The 16,258-nt window shown below is 53.7% G+C and overlaps 1 protein-coding gene across 1 annotated transcript in view; it reads right to left on the reverse strand.

Moving 5' to 3' along the window:
- TBX4 (T-box 4) overlaps positions 1 to 15,764 on the reverse strand; it is a 57,851-nt gene extending 42,087 nt beyond the window's left edge. The window contains exons 1-3 of the mRNA XM_009278346.1: positions 15,687 to 15,764; positions 14,741 to 14,786; positions 4,250 to 4,276 (exon numbers count right to left, since the gene is read on the reverse strand). Coding sequence (XP_009276621.1) covers positions 4,250 to 4,276; positions 14,741 to 14,786; positions 15,687 to 15,764 — 151 coding nt within the window. The remainder of the gene's footprint in view (positions 1 to 4,249; positions 4,277 to 14,740; positions 14,787 to 15,686) is intronic.
- Positions 15,765 to 16,258: the final 494 nt, after the last annotated feature.

Below are 16,258 nucleotides of genomic sequence, written 5' to 3' on the forward strand. Positions count from 1 at the left end.
GGGGAGAAGCGAGCCCCGAGCCCGCACCCGGCGGTACCCTGCGGCCGGGCGGCCCCGACGGCGGCCGCGGCTCGGAGCACCCGTGCGAGGCGGAGGGCGGCGGGGGGAAACCCTGAGGGCTCCGGCCCCGGCTGCCGGACCCGTGAAGTCAGGACCGAGCCTCGGCCGCGTGGGTTGGCATAGATTTATTGGGCTGAGCGGAAACTCACCGGTTTACACCGCCGAGGAGGGTTTGAACGGATGAGGACTGAGAAAAAGTTGCCGAATTTGGCCAGTAATAAGGCTGGAAGAATGGAGTGCTAATAGTGAATTATGCATGTACTCGGGAGGAATTACACAGCATCAGACTCGGGCTTCTAAACAGGGACAGTGCCAAATTTCTAATAACTGTGTAATATGCTTATTTATACCATACAAGGACTTACAAACCTCATTGTGCATAGCAGCTGGGTCATATTTCTTTACCCTTCCATTCCTCAGGCTCTTTTGCCAAGAGACTGGTACCAAACACTTCTAGGCTGAAAGGAAAACACAAAATTAAATTGCAAAGAAACGATGACAGGAAGCACGGGTAAGATATGGGCTGACATGCGGCCCTTTAATCTTAAGCATCTGCCTAAAATAGATGCACTAAGGGGGTATTGAAAATACGCACGGTTTTAAATACAAGTGATTCTCTGCTTCTAAATCGTTCAGTCGAATTATCCGCGTGTATTTGCCTGACCTGGGCACGTTTGTAGGCTCTAAGGCTTTGTTTTAGACCAGAGAGTAAATATTTTAACGAATGTTTTAAAACGTTGTAAACTAATGTGCTACTCAGTCTTGCACCGAGCTCCACTGAAACGGGGGAAATCAAACGAGCAACCGTATTCCGATTTGTTTTTAAATATTTGGGGGATATTTGATAATTTTGTCCCAGCGTACCAAGTGTACTTGCCCCTCGTAATTTCAAGCAGATCTATGTAGGATGCAAACAGGCAATGTTCACTATGTAACCAGTAATAATTAAAGTATGAACGAATATTCATGTTTCTAGACATTTTTTAAAAGCTTAAGTATTTTACAAATAAAAGCAAACAATTGTGGAATTGTTTTAATTTTTAAAACTAACATTAATTTTGTCTAAATGCTCTGGATTTTTATTTCTCAATACACCGTCTTACTGTTTTTTGAAATAGCATCTAGAAAAATAACATTTCAAGTCCATTGCACGTTTTGTACGGAAGAGACTTTACTGTGAGCTCGGCAACACTCTGTGTAAGAATGAGTAGTCCAGAGATCACTGCCCTGGTGAACGTCAGACTGAGGTAGTCCCCAATGGTCTTTCCTAGCCAAAGGTCTGATTTAGCTTCAATATATATATTAAAAAAACCCTGCTCCATCTGCTTTGCAATTACTTTTTTGTTTTTTAATTAAAAGAACCCTAAAGCTACAGCGTGCTGGAGCATGGGAGCAGACAAACGGGGCCACGCTGAAATGGAAATAATGGTTTAAAAAATAAAAGCAGAACAATGCGCAGCGCTCAGCGCGGTGTGGTTTTTATGCAGCCTGGCTGCAAGCGCCACGGCAGCCGCAGATCCGCTCTGCTTCCTGCACCAAGCCAAAATGGTGCTGCTGGGACGGGGTCCGAGCAGGCCCTGCCATCACCGCTCCGCACGCGGCAGCCGCCGCCGCCGCCACCGTTTACGGCAGGTCAGCGGGTCAGCGTCTCTGGTCGCACAAGCCCCTGGTTAGACGTGCCATGGTCACCGGCACCACCGGGTAACCTTGGCCGAGGCCTGGAGGACAGCCCGGGAGAGAAGGGACTTGGGCAGCGGCGTAGGCTGGCGTGGCAGCCTGATGTGTGCGTGGAGAGGGGAGAGCAGCCCCAGGGCAGCTCAGCGTCCTGCAGGGACCTTGGCGGAGTGGGAGGAGGACGCATGGAACCTCCTGGGTAAGCTGCTCTGGAGCACATGGGCTACGAGCAAAAACGAGATGCACATAAATCCACCAAGTGACAACACTGCAAGTCACTTCTCACCAGGCAGGAAGAAAAGAGGAGAGGCTTGTCTCAGAAGCCTTGCATCAGAGCAAGAAACTGCCTTAAGGTATTGCAAAACCAGGCCAGCGCACTCTTAGAGCAACACATCGTGGCTCTGCACGGCGTACTTGGCATCATCCACCCGTCACTGTGCAGGGGATGAGGGGCTCGGGGCGAGTCCTGCCCAAAGTGATTATTTAATTTGTGCTGGGGATGAGGAGGAGGCTACTGCTATGGGAAATTGCTGTTCTCCATGGTGAAGAGGGAAATGATGGTCTGGGTGAGAAATTCCCAGCGGGAGGGAAGGCGGCAGCCAGCTGCCAGCACTGTCTCTGCTCTGGAGCTGGGTGCAGACCCTGTCCGAGCCCCTAGTGTCACAGAGCATGCTGCTCTGCTGCAGCAACCAGGGCCGGTCGGGTCAAACAGCCACATTTAAATGTTATACCCCAACGTGGACCCTCGCCTCTGGGACAGACCCCACTGAACAACAGCCTAAGCAAGGCAGCACAGCAACGCACAAGCGCGTGCCTGGTGAGCACCGCCGTGCTTTGGGACGGAGGCTGCAGCCCACGCTCCCGCTGTTTATTTTAATGTCCCAGTTGCTATTTAGGCAAAAGCATTATCTCAGCCACCATCTCCCAGGCTGGCACGCACAAGCCCTCGCTCCCCGCCAGAGCCTGTGGCTCTTGGCCAGTCAGTTTCCACCATGGTGCTGCCCAGAGGGAAACCTTCTCCCTGGGCTGGGGCCAGACCCCACAGCACGGCAGCGGGTCGAAGCAGGGCTCGGTACTGCACCTATGGGGTGGGGGACACCCCCTCTTTCGGGCTCAGGGAAACACTAAGCCAGGAGCAAACGGGGACCCTGGGGATCTAAACACTTGCCAGATGCCTACGATAGCCGTGTATCATGCTCCTGGGGGTCAGTCCTGTCCTGGGTCCTTGCTAAATCACCCAGGGCAGATTTAAGGGGCTGGGTGATTTCAGGGTGCGGGAAGGCCGGTGCGATTTAAAAGGGCGGAGGGGCGCGGCAAGCAGCGCAGGCAGCCAGCCTCTGGGCGTAGGGGCTCACGAGCCAGAGCAGAGAGGCACAAACACGCGTCCGGATGTGGAGCTGCCGGCGAGGAGGCAGCCAGACGGGATGGAGGAAGGCGAGGTGAGAGGCAGATGAGAGCAGGGAGGAAGGGAGCTGCTCGGGTGTCCAGGGGGCAGGAGGCTGCGGCGGGAAGGGGCTGCCTTGGGGAAGGGTTTTACTCCTCAGGGCAGCGCAATGGCCTCGGGTTTCTGCCCCGCAGATAAGGAGGAGCAGCTGCGGGCCCAGCCCCAGCCCTGGGAGGCTGCAGAGCTGCTGGGGAGCTGGGTGGGGAGGGAGGGAAGGGGGAATAAAAAGTCCTTCCTAGGAAACAGGTCGGCAAAGCCTGTCAAAATTCACCATTACATCCCTCTGCCATCAGGACACGCTGGGATGGATTTCCCCCAAGCATCTCCCATAAAGAGGCAAACTCTCAAGCCGGGTTTGGTTCCCAGTAATTCCGCACACCAGGAAACCACCCTGCATCGCCAGCCAGGCTCGGGGATGTGGCGGCTCGCTCCCTGCTCAGTTACATGCCTCCCATGCCTCCATCCCACTCCCGGGACGCTGCAGTGAAACACATTCCTTGGGCTGCAGCGGGGCAGGGCCAGGCCTGGGACAAATGCCGTTCTCCATTTTGGGCATTTTCCTCCTCGCCCAGCGCGCGGGGTTGCTCTGAAAGCAGGGCTCAGCCTTCGGGGTGGCTTTGCCCCCGTAGTAAGGGGGGGAAGAGCTGCAAAAAGGCGTCACACTCCTGTTCGTGGGGTGCGTTCTCAATAGGAGCAAAAGGGGAAGGGAAATGATAGCCAGCTGGGATGGGGCCCAGAAGCTGGGAATTTCCTCCTCATGGAACATGACTTGCTGTGGAAGCCCAAATGCTGCAGGTAGAAGGAGGGAAATGAGAGAGGGGAGAGATGAAGTGCTGGACCACAGTGCGCTCCCTCTCCTGCATCTGTCCCTGGCTCCAGCGAGGAGAGAAAGGATGGCTGAGATTCATTAAATAAAGAGACAGGAAAACCTTGCTTAAGGAGCTGTCTGGGAAAGGGGCCATTTCAGGCCTGCTGTATGCAAGTGCCAGTGATTTGGGGCCAGAATAGTCAATTGCTAAATACTCCTCCGGGCTCCACTGTGCAGGGAGCTGCTCTCAAGCGTACTAGTTACAGAAAGTTGTGGGGAGCTTAATGGTGCTTTTCTGCCCGGGACAGGAGACCAAGCTGGCTCCATCAGGAGAACGGAAGGAAAAAGATCCCCAAAATTAGCAGTTTTCCTTCTCACACAGCAGCTCAGGGCACTGACCTGGCGGTGCAGCGAGGCCGGGACAGCTCCAGCTGGAGGGAGGGCATCGCATGTCCGCAGCCGTGTTGAATGATGTGGGCACACGCATCTCACCATGCAGTGGGAACAGCGAGAGGGAGGGAAGAGGGGCTTCTTGGTCCTCTTGGTCAATCCACACCTGTCATAAACCAATAGGATGAAATGTGGGGAGAAGCAGGAGCAGTGGGGACAGCAGGAGATGCTGCTCTCGCTCACAGAGCCCTGTTGCTTAGCGCAGTGGGACAGAGGTTTGCACCACCGAGCTTCAGCACAACCACTGCTACGGAGGGAGACCAGGGGCTTCTGCCCCCTGCCATTCCCCACACTTAGCTAGGAGCCAGCTCTGGAAGGGGGCAAAGGGGGCTCTGCTCTGGACCCCAACCACTGCTCCACCACCACGAACATGCGCCCAGGCTGGCAGCGGGGACACCTCTCTGATCCTGACGCAGAGAAACCAGGAGCCAGGGGTCCCATCCCTCCTCTCCCCTGCTTTGCCATGTTCCTCGCTGCTCTGGATTGAACCTTCAGCCCTAGAAAGTGTAAAAAACATGGATAAGAAATGTTGGTTGGTGCTCTCTGTACAAGCATCCTTCTCTGCGTACCACACATAGCACGTCCAGCGAAGGAGGATGCTGCAGTTTTGCCTCTGTGCTGGTGCCACCAACGCAGCGCAGAAAAGCCACGGAGCTCAAGATAAACGCCCTGAAACAGATGAAATCAGCCAGGAACACCTGATACTCTTTCCCACAAGGTTACGGTAAAGGTTGGGAAACGAAGGAAGTGCTGCACTGGCATGCTGGCAGCAAATCAAAGCAAATGACATTAATTAAAGCGTATGTTAGGAATAGGAAATTAAGCTAAAGCAACATTTCATCTACGGCATCTTCTCTGGGCACTTTAGAAAGGGTATAAGTTTACTGTAGAGAAAGAGAAATGAGGAGGCTGGTGCAGAGGATAGATGTGCGGGAAGTTAAAAGAATTAGAGGAGAGTTTTAAAAGCTTTAGACTATACACTCAAGGTCACGTTCACTCCTTGTATTTATTTTGAATTGTGAGTGAACAGGAGGACTGAGAGCACTGGCTGGCACTGTGGGGAGCCTTGGGCTAACGCAGACCCCAGTGTCCTCGGCGAGGGGGCTCTGCACTCCTCCCTGCACGGCTGCGCCAGGTGCAGATGGACCTTGGCACCCGTTTGCCCAGTTTTGCAAAAAATACTCGTTCTTTCCAAATTTTGCTTTTCTCCAGCTCACTCAGCCCCAGAACTTACCAAAGCTCAGCACACCGCCCTGGGCACCCAGGGACAGAGGCACCGCTGTCCCTGCGCAGTGGGGAAACTGAGGCATGACGGGACTAACAGTTCTGAGCAAGCAGCGGGTGCGGGGCTGAGGGCATCAGCCAGGGCTGCACCCCAACCCCATGGGGAAGCACAAGTGGCCCCCCAGGCCCTCCCGTACCAGGTCTGTCTCAGCCACGGGCCCTTCCTCCCGCTCCTGCCCTTGGGGCTGGCAGCGATGCTGCAGTCCCGACCCATCAGGCACGTTTCTGGGGCTGTACTGACTCACCAGCCGCCCATGTCATCCCAGAGCTGCCTGCCTGCCTCACCGTGTCGGGGCTGTGGACAGGGCCAGCCCATGGCCATTTCACTGCTCCACGTGGCCTCCGAGCCGGCTCACTGTGAGCACCGGTGTATGCAGGTGCCTGACATCAAAGGGCATCAGTGACCCAGATGCCCCCCATGGAGAGGGGTGACATCCCCGCTGCCCAAACTGTGCTGGGAGCTGTGATGTGCAAACGGGACTGGAGCATGGCAGGCTTTCCGCCCCGGTGCCCTGAGCCGTGCCCTGCTGCACACGCGCTCCTTGCCTTCCCTGCTGCATCCACCGTGCAGCTGGGGTGGCTGCAGCGTGCACAAGGGAGCAACGGGCAGAGTCAATGCTTGAATAACGAGCTCCAAGTGAGAGAAATCGGGCAGCAGCCCGACCCTGGGCATGTTACTCCTGCACGCTGCTCTGCTCCCAAACTGGCTGCTATTTTTTCCCTGGAGCCATAAATTGCACGCCGGGGCCGGCCGTCCTTGCGCGGTCGCCTGCTGCCTCCCCACCGCGGGTGTCCCTGGGATGAGTTACGAGGAGCGAGCGCCGCAGCCAGGGCTTCGCTCCAGAGCTCCAACACGAGCGAGGCAGCACGGCTCCCTCCACATGCACGCGCCAGAGCCCTTTTCCTCCCATTCCCACCTGGGACCACGCTGCTGCCCCTGCAGGGTTCACCCCATGGGACCCCTCTGCTTCATGGCTTTCCAAGGAGGGCTGGCCACGGCAGCCACAGCGCGGTGTTTACCTAGGGCGAGCGGGCAGATGGCTTGCTGACAGCTTCAGGAACACCTTGTAGCAGTTGCGGTGATTCCCGAGATCCGTTGCTTCCCATTTCAATTCACACATCATGATTTCTAAACCTCAGCTTGTACCTTCCCAGCAGAGCTCCCCACCTCCTCCCCGGCCGCATGCGCTCACCACTGGCTCGGGAGCAACGGAGAAGGGGGACCCGTGGCAGCAGCAGCCATCCTGTCTCTGACACCGCCTCCTTCAATGGCCCAGGGTGAGTCCCTTAACTTGCCAAAGAAAGGGGTATAAGCAGTACAGGAGCAACACGGCGGCTGGAAAGCACTTTGAGGATGTAAGGGGCTATCAAGTGCTTCTTAGGGAAGAATAATTCTCTTCCCATCACATTCTCCAGCTGAATGATCATTGCAACTGTATGGACTGAAAACAGGGGGTAGCAGGGCCTGAGGTGGGCACGTGTGGGTGTCTCCTGCTCTCAGTGCACAGCACCTCTGCTTGCGATGAGCCCCTGCCATCAACTGCTGGGGACCAGCACCGAGCCATCCCTGTCAGAAATGGAGCCCACCAAGCTTGGCCATGACAGCTCCTAAACCCAGTGCAGGTTTGTTCAGCAGGATGCTCACACCCAGCCTCCCCGCCCGGGACAGCGTCTCCCCCAAAGGCAATTGGGACAAGCTCACAGCAGCAAAAATGGAGCCGGCACCAAGCTTGGCCATGACAGCTCCTAAACCCAGTGCAGGTTTGTTCAGCAGGATGCTCACACCCAGCCTCCCCGCCCGGGACAGCTGCTGGCCCCCACCGTCCCCCGGGGAATTGCTCTTGGGGCCCGGCAGGACCCCAGAGCCGGCTGCAGTTGTGGGGGCCTCTGTGCTCCCACCGAATCCCCCGAGCAGGCGTGAACCAGAGCATCTTGGCTTGTATACATACCCTGCTCTCTGTGTGCTGCGCTGTGCTGCTGTGGTAGAGTTTTGGCCTCAGGGTGATAAAAAGAGTATGTTTTTCCAATTAAAAGAGCCAAATGCGTTTTCCTGCCAGTATTTAGTCCAGCCTAACATGCGATGTCTACATTTTAACCTTGAAGAAGCCTCTAGAGACACTGCAAAATAAATCAATACTAGTCCACGTGCTGGAAAACAGAACCAATAAATAACTTCAGAACAGCTTTTCTGTTTACCGTATGAAATTCCCATTCTTGGCCATGCTCTTCAAAACAGCGTCTCAAAATAAAATAGAAAAGAAAAACAACCCCCCGAACCCTTCAATTAGCAGCGCAGCATGAGGCTCACCAGGCAAAGCTGTTTTCAGGTTGCAGGTGCAGGGCCAATTCTCCACTGACCTCTGGGCTGGAATTTGGGATAGAGCTTGCCTGTGCAATGGTTTAAAAATATTAAATAAAAACATTAAAAAAAACCCCCAACATCCTGCATGGCTTCCTATGGCACAGAAGGTGCTGGAACAAAACCAGTGCCCGGGTGCTTAGACACGTGCATCCCCAGCCTGGTCCCCAAGCCCTGACCCACAGCTCCACGTGCTGCACCCAGGGCCCCTCGAGCCCATCCTGGGCGTGGGAGACTGCGCCCCACGAGCAGCCGGAGGTTTTCACCTGGTGTCATTGATGTGTTCCCAAATGTGCCAAATGGTGCGGGATAACCGTGGCCCTCGACCTGCTGCCTCTGCTCTTCCCGAGTCACCTGGTCTGGGGCCAGCCGGGGACTCACTGGTTCTTCCTCCTTTATGACAATAATAAATGTGTCTTTAGCTTTAGCATAAAACAAGATTTACAGGAGCTATTAAAAGGAAACTTAAAGGCATTTTTTTGCATCCTGTTGCAGAGAGGTCTCATGTGGGGGGCAGGTGGGTCTGCAGGACCCCGGTGGGGAGGTGCTGCCCTGGACCAGGCATGTGTGTACAGGGGCACACAGCGATGCACGGGCAGCGGGGAGGCAGCGGGTGGGCAGCAGGGACCTGCCTGTGCATGCAGAGGTTTGCAAACCCTTTCTCAGCACACACTCAGCACGCAGCAGTGGGATAAACTATCGACAGCCAGCGTTGCCATTAACAGCCTGTGCTGGTGACTCCGGAACCGAAGCGAACACATGGTGGGGTCAAGATGCACAGGGGCATCACCCACAGGGACGAGCCCACGGCATCCCCCGCACAGGGGCTGATCACAGCACAGAGTGCCACTGTGCTGCATCGAATGGCCTGGGACGGACAGACGGACACACAGGGCGCCAGGCAGCTCCAACAGGAAGGGTGGCAGAAGGCAACTCGGCTCCTCAGCATCCCGCCCCAGCACGGCGGGGATGTAACACCTACGGGGAAAACACATCTACTGGCCGGGGGATAAATTTAAGCCATTTTCTTCATATCCCTCTATTTCTGTTCCCCTCCTCTGAGGCTCCTTGTCAGCATGCATTATGCAGCCAGGACAGCTCTGTTAGTCATATGCTTAATGACTGGAAAAACACACGCAGCCGTTATTAGCAGGGCTGAGCCGCACACGCACTATCCGCTCCAGGAGGACAAGCCCTTGCGGCGCAGTGCAACCTGACGGGAAAGCATCCGGGGCAAGCAGTGCCCCGTGGGCTCCCTTGGGTCTGGCTCCAGAAGGAAGCAGGAGGGTTTTTTACAAGGAGATTCAGGAGCAAAATCTCTGCTGTCCCGTCCCCGCTCGGAGCTGCTCCTCCCGGAGTGGGAAATGTGTTTCCTCGGGGGCAGAAGCAGCTGACACCTCTTTGGGCTGGGCTCTGCCTCTAAAGCACTGAGCACGTCCCAGGAACTCCAGATCTCCTTCCCTGAGAACTCCTAGCAGGGAGGAGCAAGACCAGGAGTTAATCATGTTAGAAAAATCAGTGCAACCGGTACGGCGTCAGGGTTCAGACTGGTTTAGCATCCACTGCTGTGGCCAGTTTTTCAGAGCAGCTCAATTTTTACCGAGGCATTGAAAGTCACTGAGCTCTCAGAGAGCAGTGGGCTCGATGCTGAGCTCTTCCACAACGGTCCCCCCAAAGCCACACAGGGGAAGGTGCCGAGCCCCTGAAATCCCAGCCTTACACCCACCTGCACAGCTTTTATCCCCAAAGCTGAGGTCAGCTGGACATCAAACCCCTCCAGCCGCAGCCTCACGGTTCCCCATTGCCCTGTGCCTGGAGGAGCGCAGAGCAGAGCGGGATGTGCCCACCACGGGCACAAAGGTGGAGCGGCCCCAGGTGCACGCTGCCGGAAGGGTCCACATCCCTGCAAGCACAGAGGATGCCTCTGTGGGGGTACATATGAGCCCTGAGCGCAGCTGTGGGCTCTGCAGCGGGAGGTCTCCGTGCCCTTCAGCAGGTCTCCAGGAGGTCTGTGGCCAGTGGGAAATGGGATGGCGGCAATGTCGGATATTTTTTTTTTTTTAAAAATCAGACACCAGGAGAGAAGCACAGGGAGAAAGGGATGCACAAACCTGCAGCTCATACACGATGCACCCCAAACTCATCCCTGGCTGCGTTACACCGCTCACACGTGCACATCGCTGTCCCATTTCGGTGCTGCTGCTGCAGGCCAAGGTCCTGGTGGCACCGCTGCTGTCCCTGTCGCGGATAGTGAGGGGAGAGGGCACAACCTCACAGTGCCACTAGCCCAGCCGCAGGCATGGTGTATGTCACACTCATCACGCCCACAAAAACACACCGTGGATATAAACTGGACAGATTTAGCGACTGTGGGGCCTTCTGTTCTTCCTTACATCTCTGGACCATTTCCCCACCCCTTAAATGCTTTACATTATTTATTACGTTTCATTTAACCCCAGCCACGTCCTCCAAATAAAATTTATTTTGCAGCTGTCATTCAGGTTTACTCCAGCCTTAACCTCGTAATCCTATTGATTCCCTCATTATTCTCGGAGCACAGGATTGATTTCATACCTTCCGTGTTATGGAGAAGCCTTTGCTCATTAATCTCACGCACATTTACAAACAGTCGATCCTGGTAATTCATTATTTTCTCATTCCCTACACAGTCAGGCTCGCAGACGCTCTCAGCTTGTCTGCTTTGCCTCCTTATTTTGGGGTATGGATGGAGAGAGCACATGATCCCTCTCCTAAAGTGCATCCACCCTGTGCCCTCGCAGCCTGGGGCCCCGCGCCCCGAGGCAGAGGGCGATGGGCTCCCACGCAGAGGCAGGGTACCAGAAAAGCCCCCAGGCTCATGCACTGTATTGCCTTTGGGAGATGCCCCGGGGCTGCATCCTGCTTGGAAAGGTCACTGCAACCGACTGGGCTGGGAAAAAACAGAGATCCAGAAGAAATCTGCGTTGGAAAGGACCTTGGGGGTCTCCAGACCAACCCTCTGCACACACCAAGGAGCACTTCAGAGTCAGACCACGTTGCTTGGGGCCCTACAACTGCCTTGTGCGTGGGGCAGCAGTACCTGTCGCTGGAGACGGCGCTCTGGCTGTGCGGTATAGAGGTACTGCTGACGTACACACGCGTGCACGCCTCCAAACACAACAGAAGTGTGTTATTTATACAGTGTGATTAATCATCCTGAGTATTTAATATAGCCCCATCGGAGTGCACAGCGCTGTACAGTATATGAAAGAAGACATGACCCCTGTCATAGAGGCTTAGAATAAAAAATAGGCAGACACTATAGTTCAGACACGTAATAAATCCCGCTGAAGGGCCAATCTCAAATATTTCAGCTGTTTCCCCCTCCCCCCCATAATACATAATTGTCTTTGTTGGATCAATACAGAGGGGCTTTGTGGAAGGAGCATGTTTTAAGGGAAGATTAATGTAGTGAATTATATATGCAGCTAGGAAGAATTCTAATATTAACTTCCAGGAGGAGAAGGAAGGTTTGTGCGATCGAATCCTCCTTCCAGGACGGCAACGCAGCACCTGGCGGGTGCGGGTGGGCAGGGGAGGTGGGAGCAACCCTCACTCCCAAGGACCTGCTCCTCCGGGATGGTGGCAAGAGCCTTCCTGAAGGCACGGACATGTCTGCCCAGGATGGGTGGATTCAATTAGCGGTGGAGCTGAAAGCAGCCCAGGCCGTGCCAGGGCAGGGATGGCGTGGGGCAGGGGGCTCTGCTGGGGCTGGCCGACCACGCGCTGGCATGGGAAGGGCGGCCGTGTGTGCTGCCATTTCTATTGCCTGGATATTGGCACAGCATAAACCAGCATGCCTGCGCCGCATCTCTCAGCCCCGCTCTGGCCCCACCCGGGGTTTTCGGCAGGTTTTGCCCCATCACACCTACTCACCACAAGGCCATGCCGGACGGTGCCGGCAGGTGCCAGGCGGCTGTTCGGCGTGAGGCTGGCACGCTGTACGGCAGCAGCGCATCTCGCCCTCTAGATGCAGCCAGCAGCAAGCAAACAGGGCAGTGCAGAGGGAGCAGGAATTATATCGGTTACTAAATACATATTATTTATCCACAGTAAAGCCCTTGTGATCATTTCCCTGGGTACATATACACACGCCCCCCATCCGTTGCTCAGAGCATCGTACGCAAATTAATACCCCTAATCTTATTAATGTGTAATGACACAGGGGTTGAGCCCTCCCTCCGGTGAGCAGTGCAGAGCTCGCTGAGCCGCACCAGCAACCTCAGCTAGGTGTGCATCACGCGAAGCGCATGGCTATCATATGGAATAAATTTAACTGAATCAAGTTTTGATTAAATGCAATAAATATGATTGATTTGGTTACATACCCTCCGTATGACAGTCTGGTTAATTTATTTTTTCATTCTGAGAAAGGATGTTGCATTGATCCAAAACATTAGCTTTGACTACCACCGTAAATTCCCATTTTAGGGCGACCTGCGGCAGCCTTATTAATATTTTTACACTTACCCAGCAGTTGCTGGGGTTAACCCTTCAACAACGTGCCCAAATTGTGCTGTGCCGCAGGGGCAGGAGGGGTGACCTGTCCCAGCACCTGGGGCTGCAACCAGCAGGGGAAAGTCACGTATTTTAATGCCACCACTGCAAAGCCACCAGCCCTCCAAGCAGGTCCTAAACCTGCTCCCAGGACCCCTTAGGGCCAGGGGGGTTGGCGTTAATGCCGAGTCAGCATCTGCCTTGGGCTGGACTCCCTCCATGAGCCCTTCGGCAGATGGGAACGTGCCCCAGGCGCTGCCGTAGCGTGTCCGGAGCAGGCTGTTTGCTATCCGAAAGCCCACAAAACCCAGCACACCGCTCGCCCTCCACACCACGCCGGCATTTGGACCAACACTACTACAGATTTCCTTACAACAGCTTCTATATCTTCCTTTTTAACAAGGGGAAAAAAAAAATGCCCAAATATTTTTATATTACTAATAAATTGAAAAAATGCTTTATGTTTTCAATATATTTTCAATTTACTGCCATGGTCAGTATCTTGATTGCTATGTATATTTTATAAGCAACGTCAATGATAACCAGATTTAGCTGTTGGTTTCTCCATAAATATTGTGTTATCCACCAAAAGTGATCTCTGGTAACACAGCGTCATTAAAAATAATGCTGAAAAGTGTCAGGGAAACACCAAAAGCAAAAAGAATAAATCACTTCCAAGCACATCTTGGAGATACCGGAATTTCTGAGAGTTTATTCAGAAGATAAGCTGATTTTTAACACACATTTTAGACAGATCCTGCAATCCCAGTATCCACAAAGCCCTGAAGAAACACACGAGCTCATTGCAGGCTCTCTACACACGCGTGCACGCCTCCAAACACAACAGAAGTGTGTTATTTATACAGTGTGATTAATCATCCTGAGTATTTAATATAGCCCCATCGGAGTGCACAGCGCTGTACAGTATATGAAAGAAGACATGACCCCTGTCATAGAGGCTTAGAATAAAAAATAGGCAGACACTATAGTTCAGACACGTAATAAATCCCGCTGAAGGGCCAATCTCAAATATTTCAGCTGTTTCCCCCTCCCCCCCATAATACATAATTGTCTTTGTTGGATCAATACAGAGGGGCTTTGTGGAAGGAGCATGTTTTAAGGGAAGATTAATGTAGTGAATTATATATGCAGCTAGGAAGAATTCTAATATTAACTTCCAGGAGGAGAAGGAAGGTTTGTGCGATCGAATCCTCCTTCCAGGACGGCAACGCAGCACCTGGCGGGTGCGGGTGGGCAGGGGAGGTGGGAGCAACCCTCACTCCCAAGGACCTGCTCCTCCGGGATGGTGGCAAGAGCCTTCCTGAAGGCACGGACATGTCTGCCCAGGATGGGTGGATTCAATTAGCGGTGGAGCTGAAAGCAGCCCAGGCCGTGCCAGGGCAGGGATGGCGTGGGGCAGGGGGCTCTGCTGGGGCTGGCCGACCACGCGCTGGCATGGGAAGGGCGGCCGTGTGTGCTGCCATTTCTATTGCCTGGATATTGGCACAGCATAAACCAGCATGCCTGCGCCGCATCTCTCAGCCCCGCTCTGGCCCCACCCGGGGTTTTCGGCAGGTTTTGCCCCATCACACCTACTCACCACAAGGCCATGCCGGACGGTGCCGGCAGGTGCCAGGCGGCTGTTCGGCGTGAGGCTGGCACGCTGTACGGCAGCAGCGCATCTCGCCCTCTAGATGCAGCCAGCAGCAAGCAAACAGGGCAGTGCAGAGGGAGCAGGAATTATATCGGTTACTAAATACATATTATTTATCCACAGTAAAGCCCTTGTGATCATTTCCCTGGGTACATATACACACGCCCCCCATCCGTTGCTCAGAGCATCGTACGCAAATTAATACCCCTAATCTTATTAATGTGTAATGACACAGGGGTTGAGCCCTCCCTCCGGTGAGCAGTGCAGAGCTCGCTGAGCCGCACCAGCAACCTCAGCTAGGTGTGCATCACGCGAAGCGCATGGCTATCATATGGAATAAATTTAACTGAATCAAGTTTTGATTAAATGCAATAAATATGATTGATTTGGTTACATACCCTCCGTATGACAGTCTGGTTAATTTATTTTTTCATTCTGAGAAAGGATGTTGCATTGATCCAAAACATTAGCTTTGACTACCACCGTAAATTCCCATTTTAGGGCGACCTGCGGCAGCCTTATTAATATTTTTACACTTACCCAGCAGTTGCTGGGGTTAACCCTTCAACAACGTGCCCAAATTGTGCTGTGCCGCAGGGGCAGGAGGGGTGACCTGTCCCAGCACCTGGGGCTGCAACCAGCAGGGGAAAGTCACGTATTTTAATGCCACCACTGCAAAGCCACCAGCCCTCCAAGCAGGTCCTAAACCTGCTCCCAGGACCCCTTAGGGCCAGGGGGGTTGGCGTTAATGCCGAGTCAGCATCTGCCTTGGGCTGGACTCCCTCCATGAGCCCTTCGGCAGATGGGAACGTGCCCCAGGCGCTGCCGTAGCGTGTCCGGAGCAGGCTGTTTGCTATCCGAAAGCCCACAAAACCCAGCACACCGCTCGCCCTCCACACCACGCCGGCATTTGGACCAACACTACTACAGATTTCCTTACAACAGCTTCTATATCTTCCTTTTTAACAAGGGGAAAAAAAAAATGCCCAAATATTTTTATATTACTAATAAATTGAAAAAATGCTTTATGTTTTCAATATATTTTCAATTTACTGCCATGGTCAGTATCTTGATTGCTATGTATATTTTATAAGCAACGTCAATGATAACCAGATTTAGCTGTTGGTTTCTCCATAAATATTGTGTTATCCACCAAAAGTGATCTCTGGTAACACAGCGTCATTAAAAATAATGCTGAAAAGTGTCAGGGAAACACCAAAAGCAAAAAGAATAAATCACTTCCAAGCACATCTTGGAGATACCGGAATTTCTGAGAGTTTATTCAGAAGATAAGCTGATTTTTAACACACATTTTAGACAGATCCTGCAATCCCAGTATCCACAAAGCCCTGAAGAAACACACGAGCTCATTGCAGGCTCTCCCTGCCCACAGGCGAAAGGGTTTCTATGCACTTGCGCTGAAGACAGTGACAAAAGCCACTTTGAGCCCGCCCAAGTCCCAGCGCTGGCTGGGGGCTGCGGGGTCCCACCCCATCCCCGGCAGATGGGGACTCGCCCAGCTCACGAGTCCTGCAGCCGGGACCTGCTTTATATCGGTCCTATCTCCTGTGTCATTTTATATTGTTTCTATCTCCTGTGTTGTTTTATATCGCTCCTCTCTCCTGCAGGCAGTTGTGCCTCGCAGTGCATTGCTTTCCCGCTACCGTTAATACTCTGAAGAGCAGCACCCATCTCACGGAGTGTTTCAGGTTATTTGTCACCGGCCAGAGCAGACTACGGGAAACCGTCTAAACAGCCCCAAAAAACTTTTTTGGAAACTTTTACCGACAGGCAATAGAAAAACGCTACGGAGCCGTGGGCATCCCAGCTTGGGGGGTTGCTGGCTCTCGGGTGCCAGGGGAGCAGAGGGGCTGGTTTTGGGGTGGGTGCTCCCCTGATGGCATCAGGTCTCTGCGGGAGCCACTGCGGCTGCAGCGGCTGATTGATCTGCAAACAGCCCTATGGTGCAGCTCACTGGATTAATACTCT

This window comes from Aptenodytes forsteri, unplaced genomic scaffold, assembly GCF_000699145.1.
Source record: "Aptenodytes forsteri isolate BGI_AS27 unplaced genomic scaffold, ASM69914v1 Scaffold66, whole genome shotgun sequence".
Lineage (NCBI taxonomy): Eukaryota > Metazoa > Chordata > Aves > Sphenisciformes > Spheniscidae > Aptenodytes > Aptenodytes forsteri.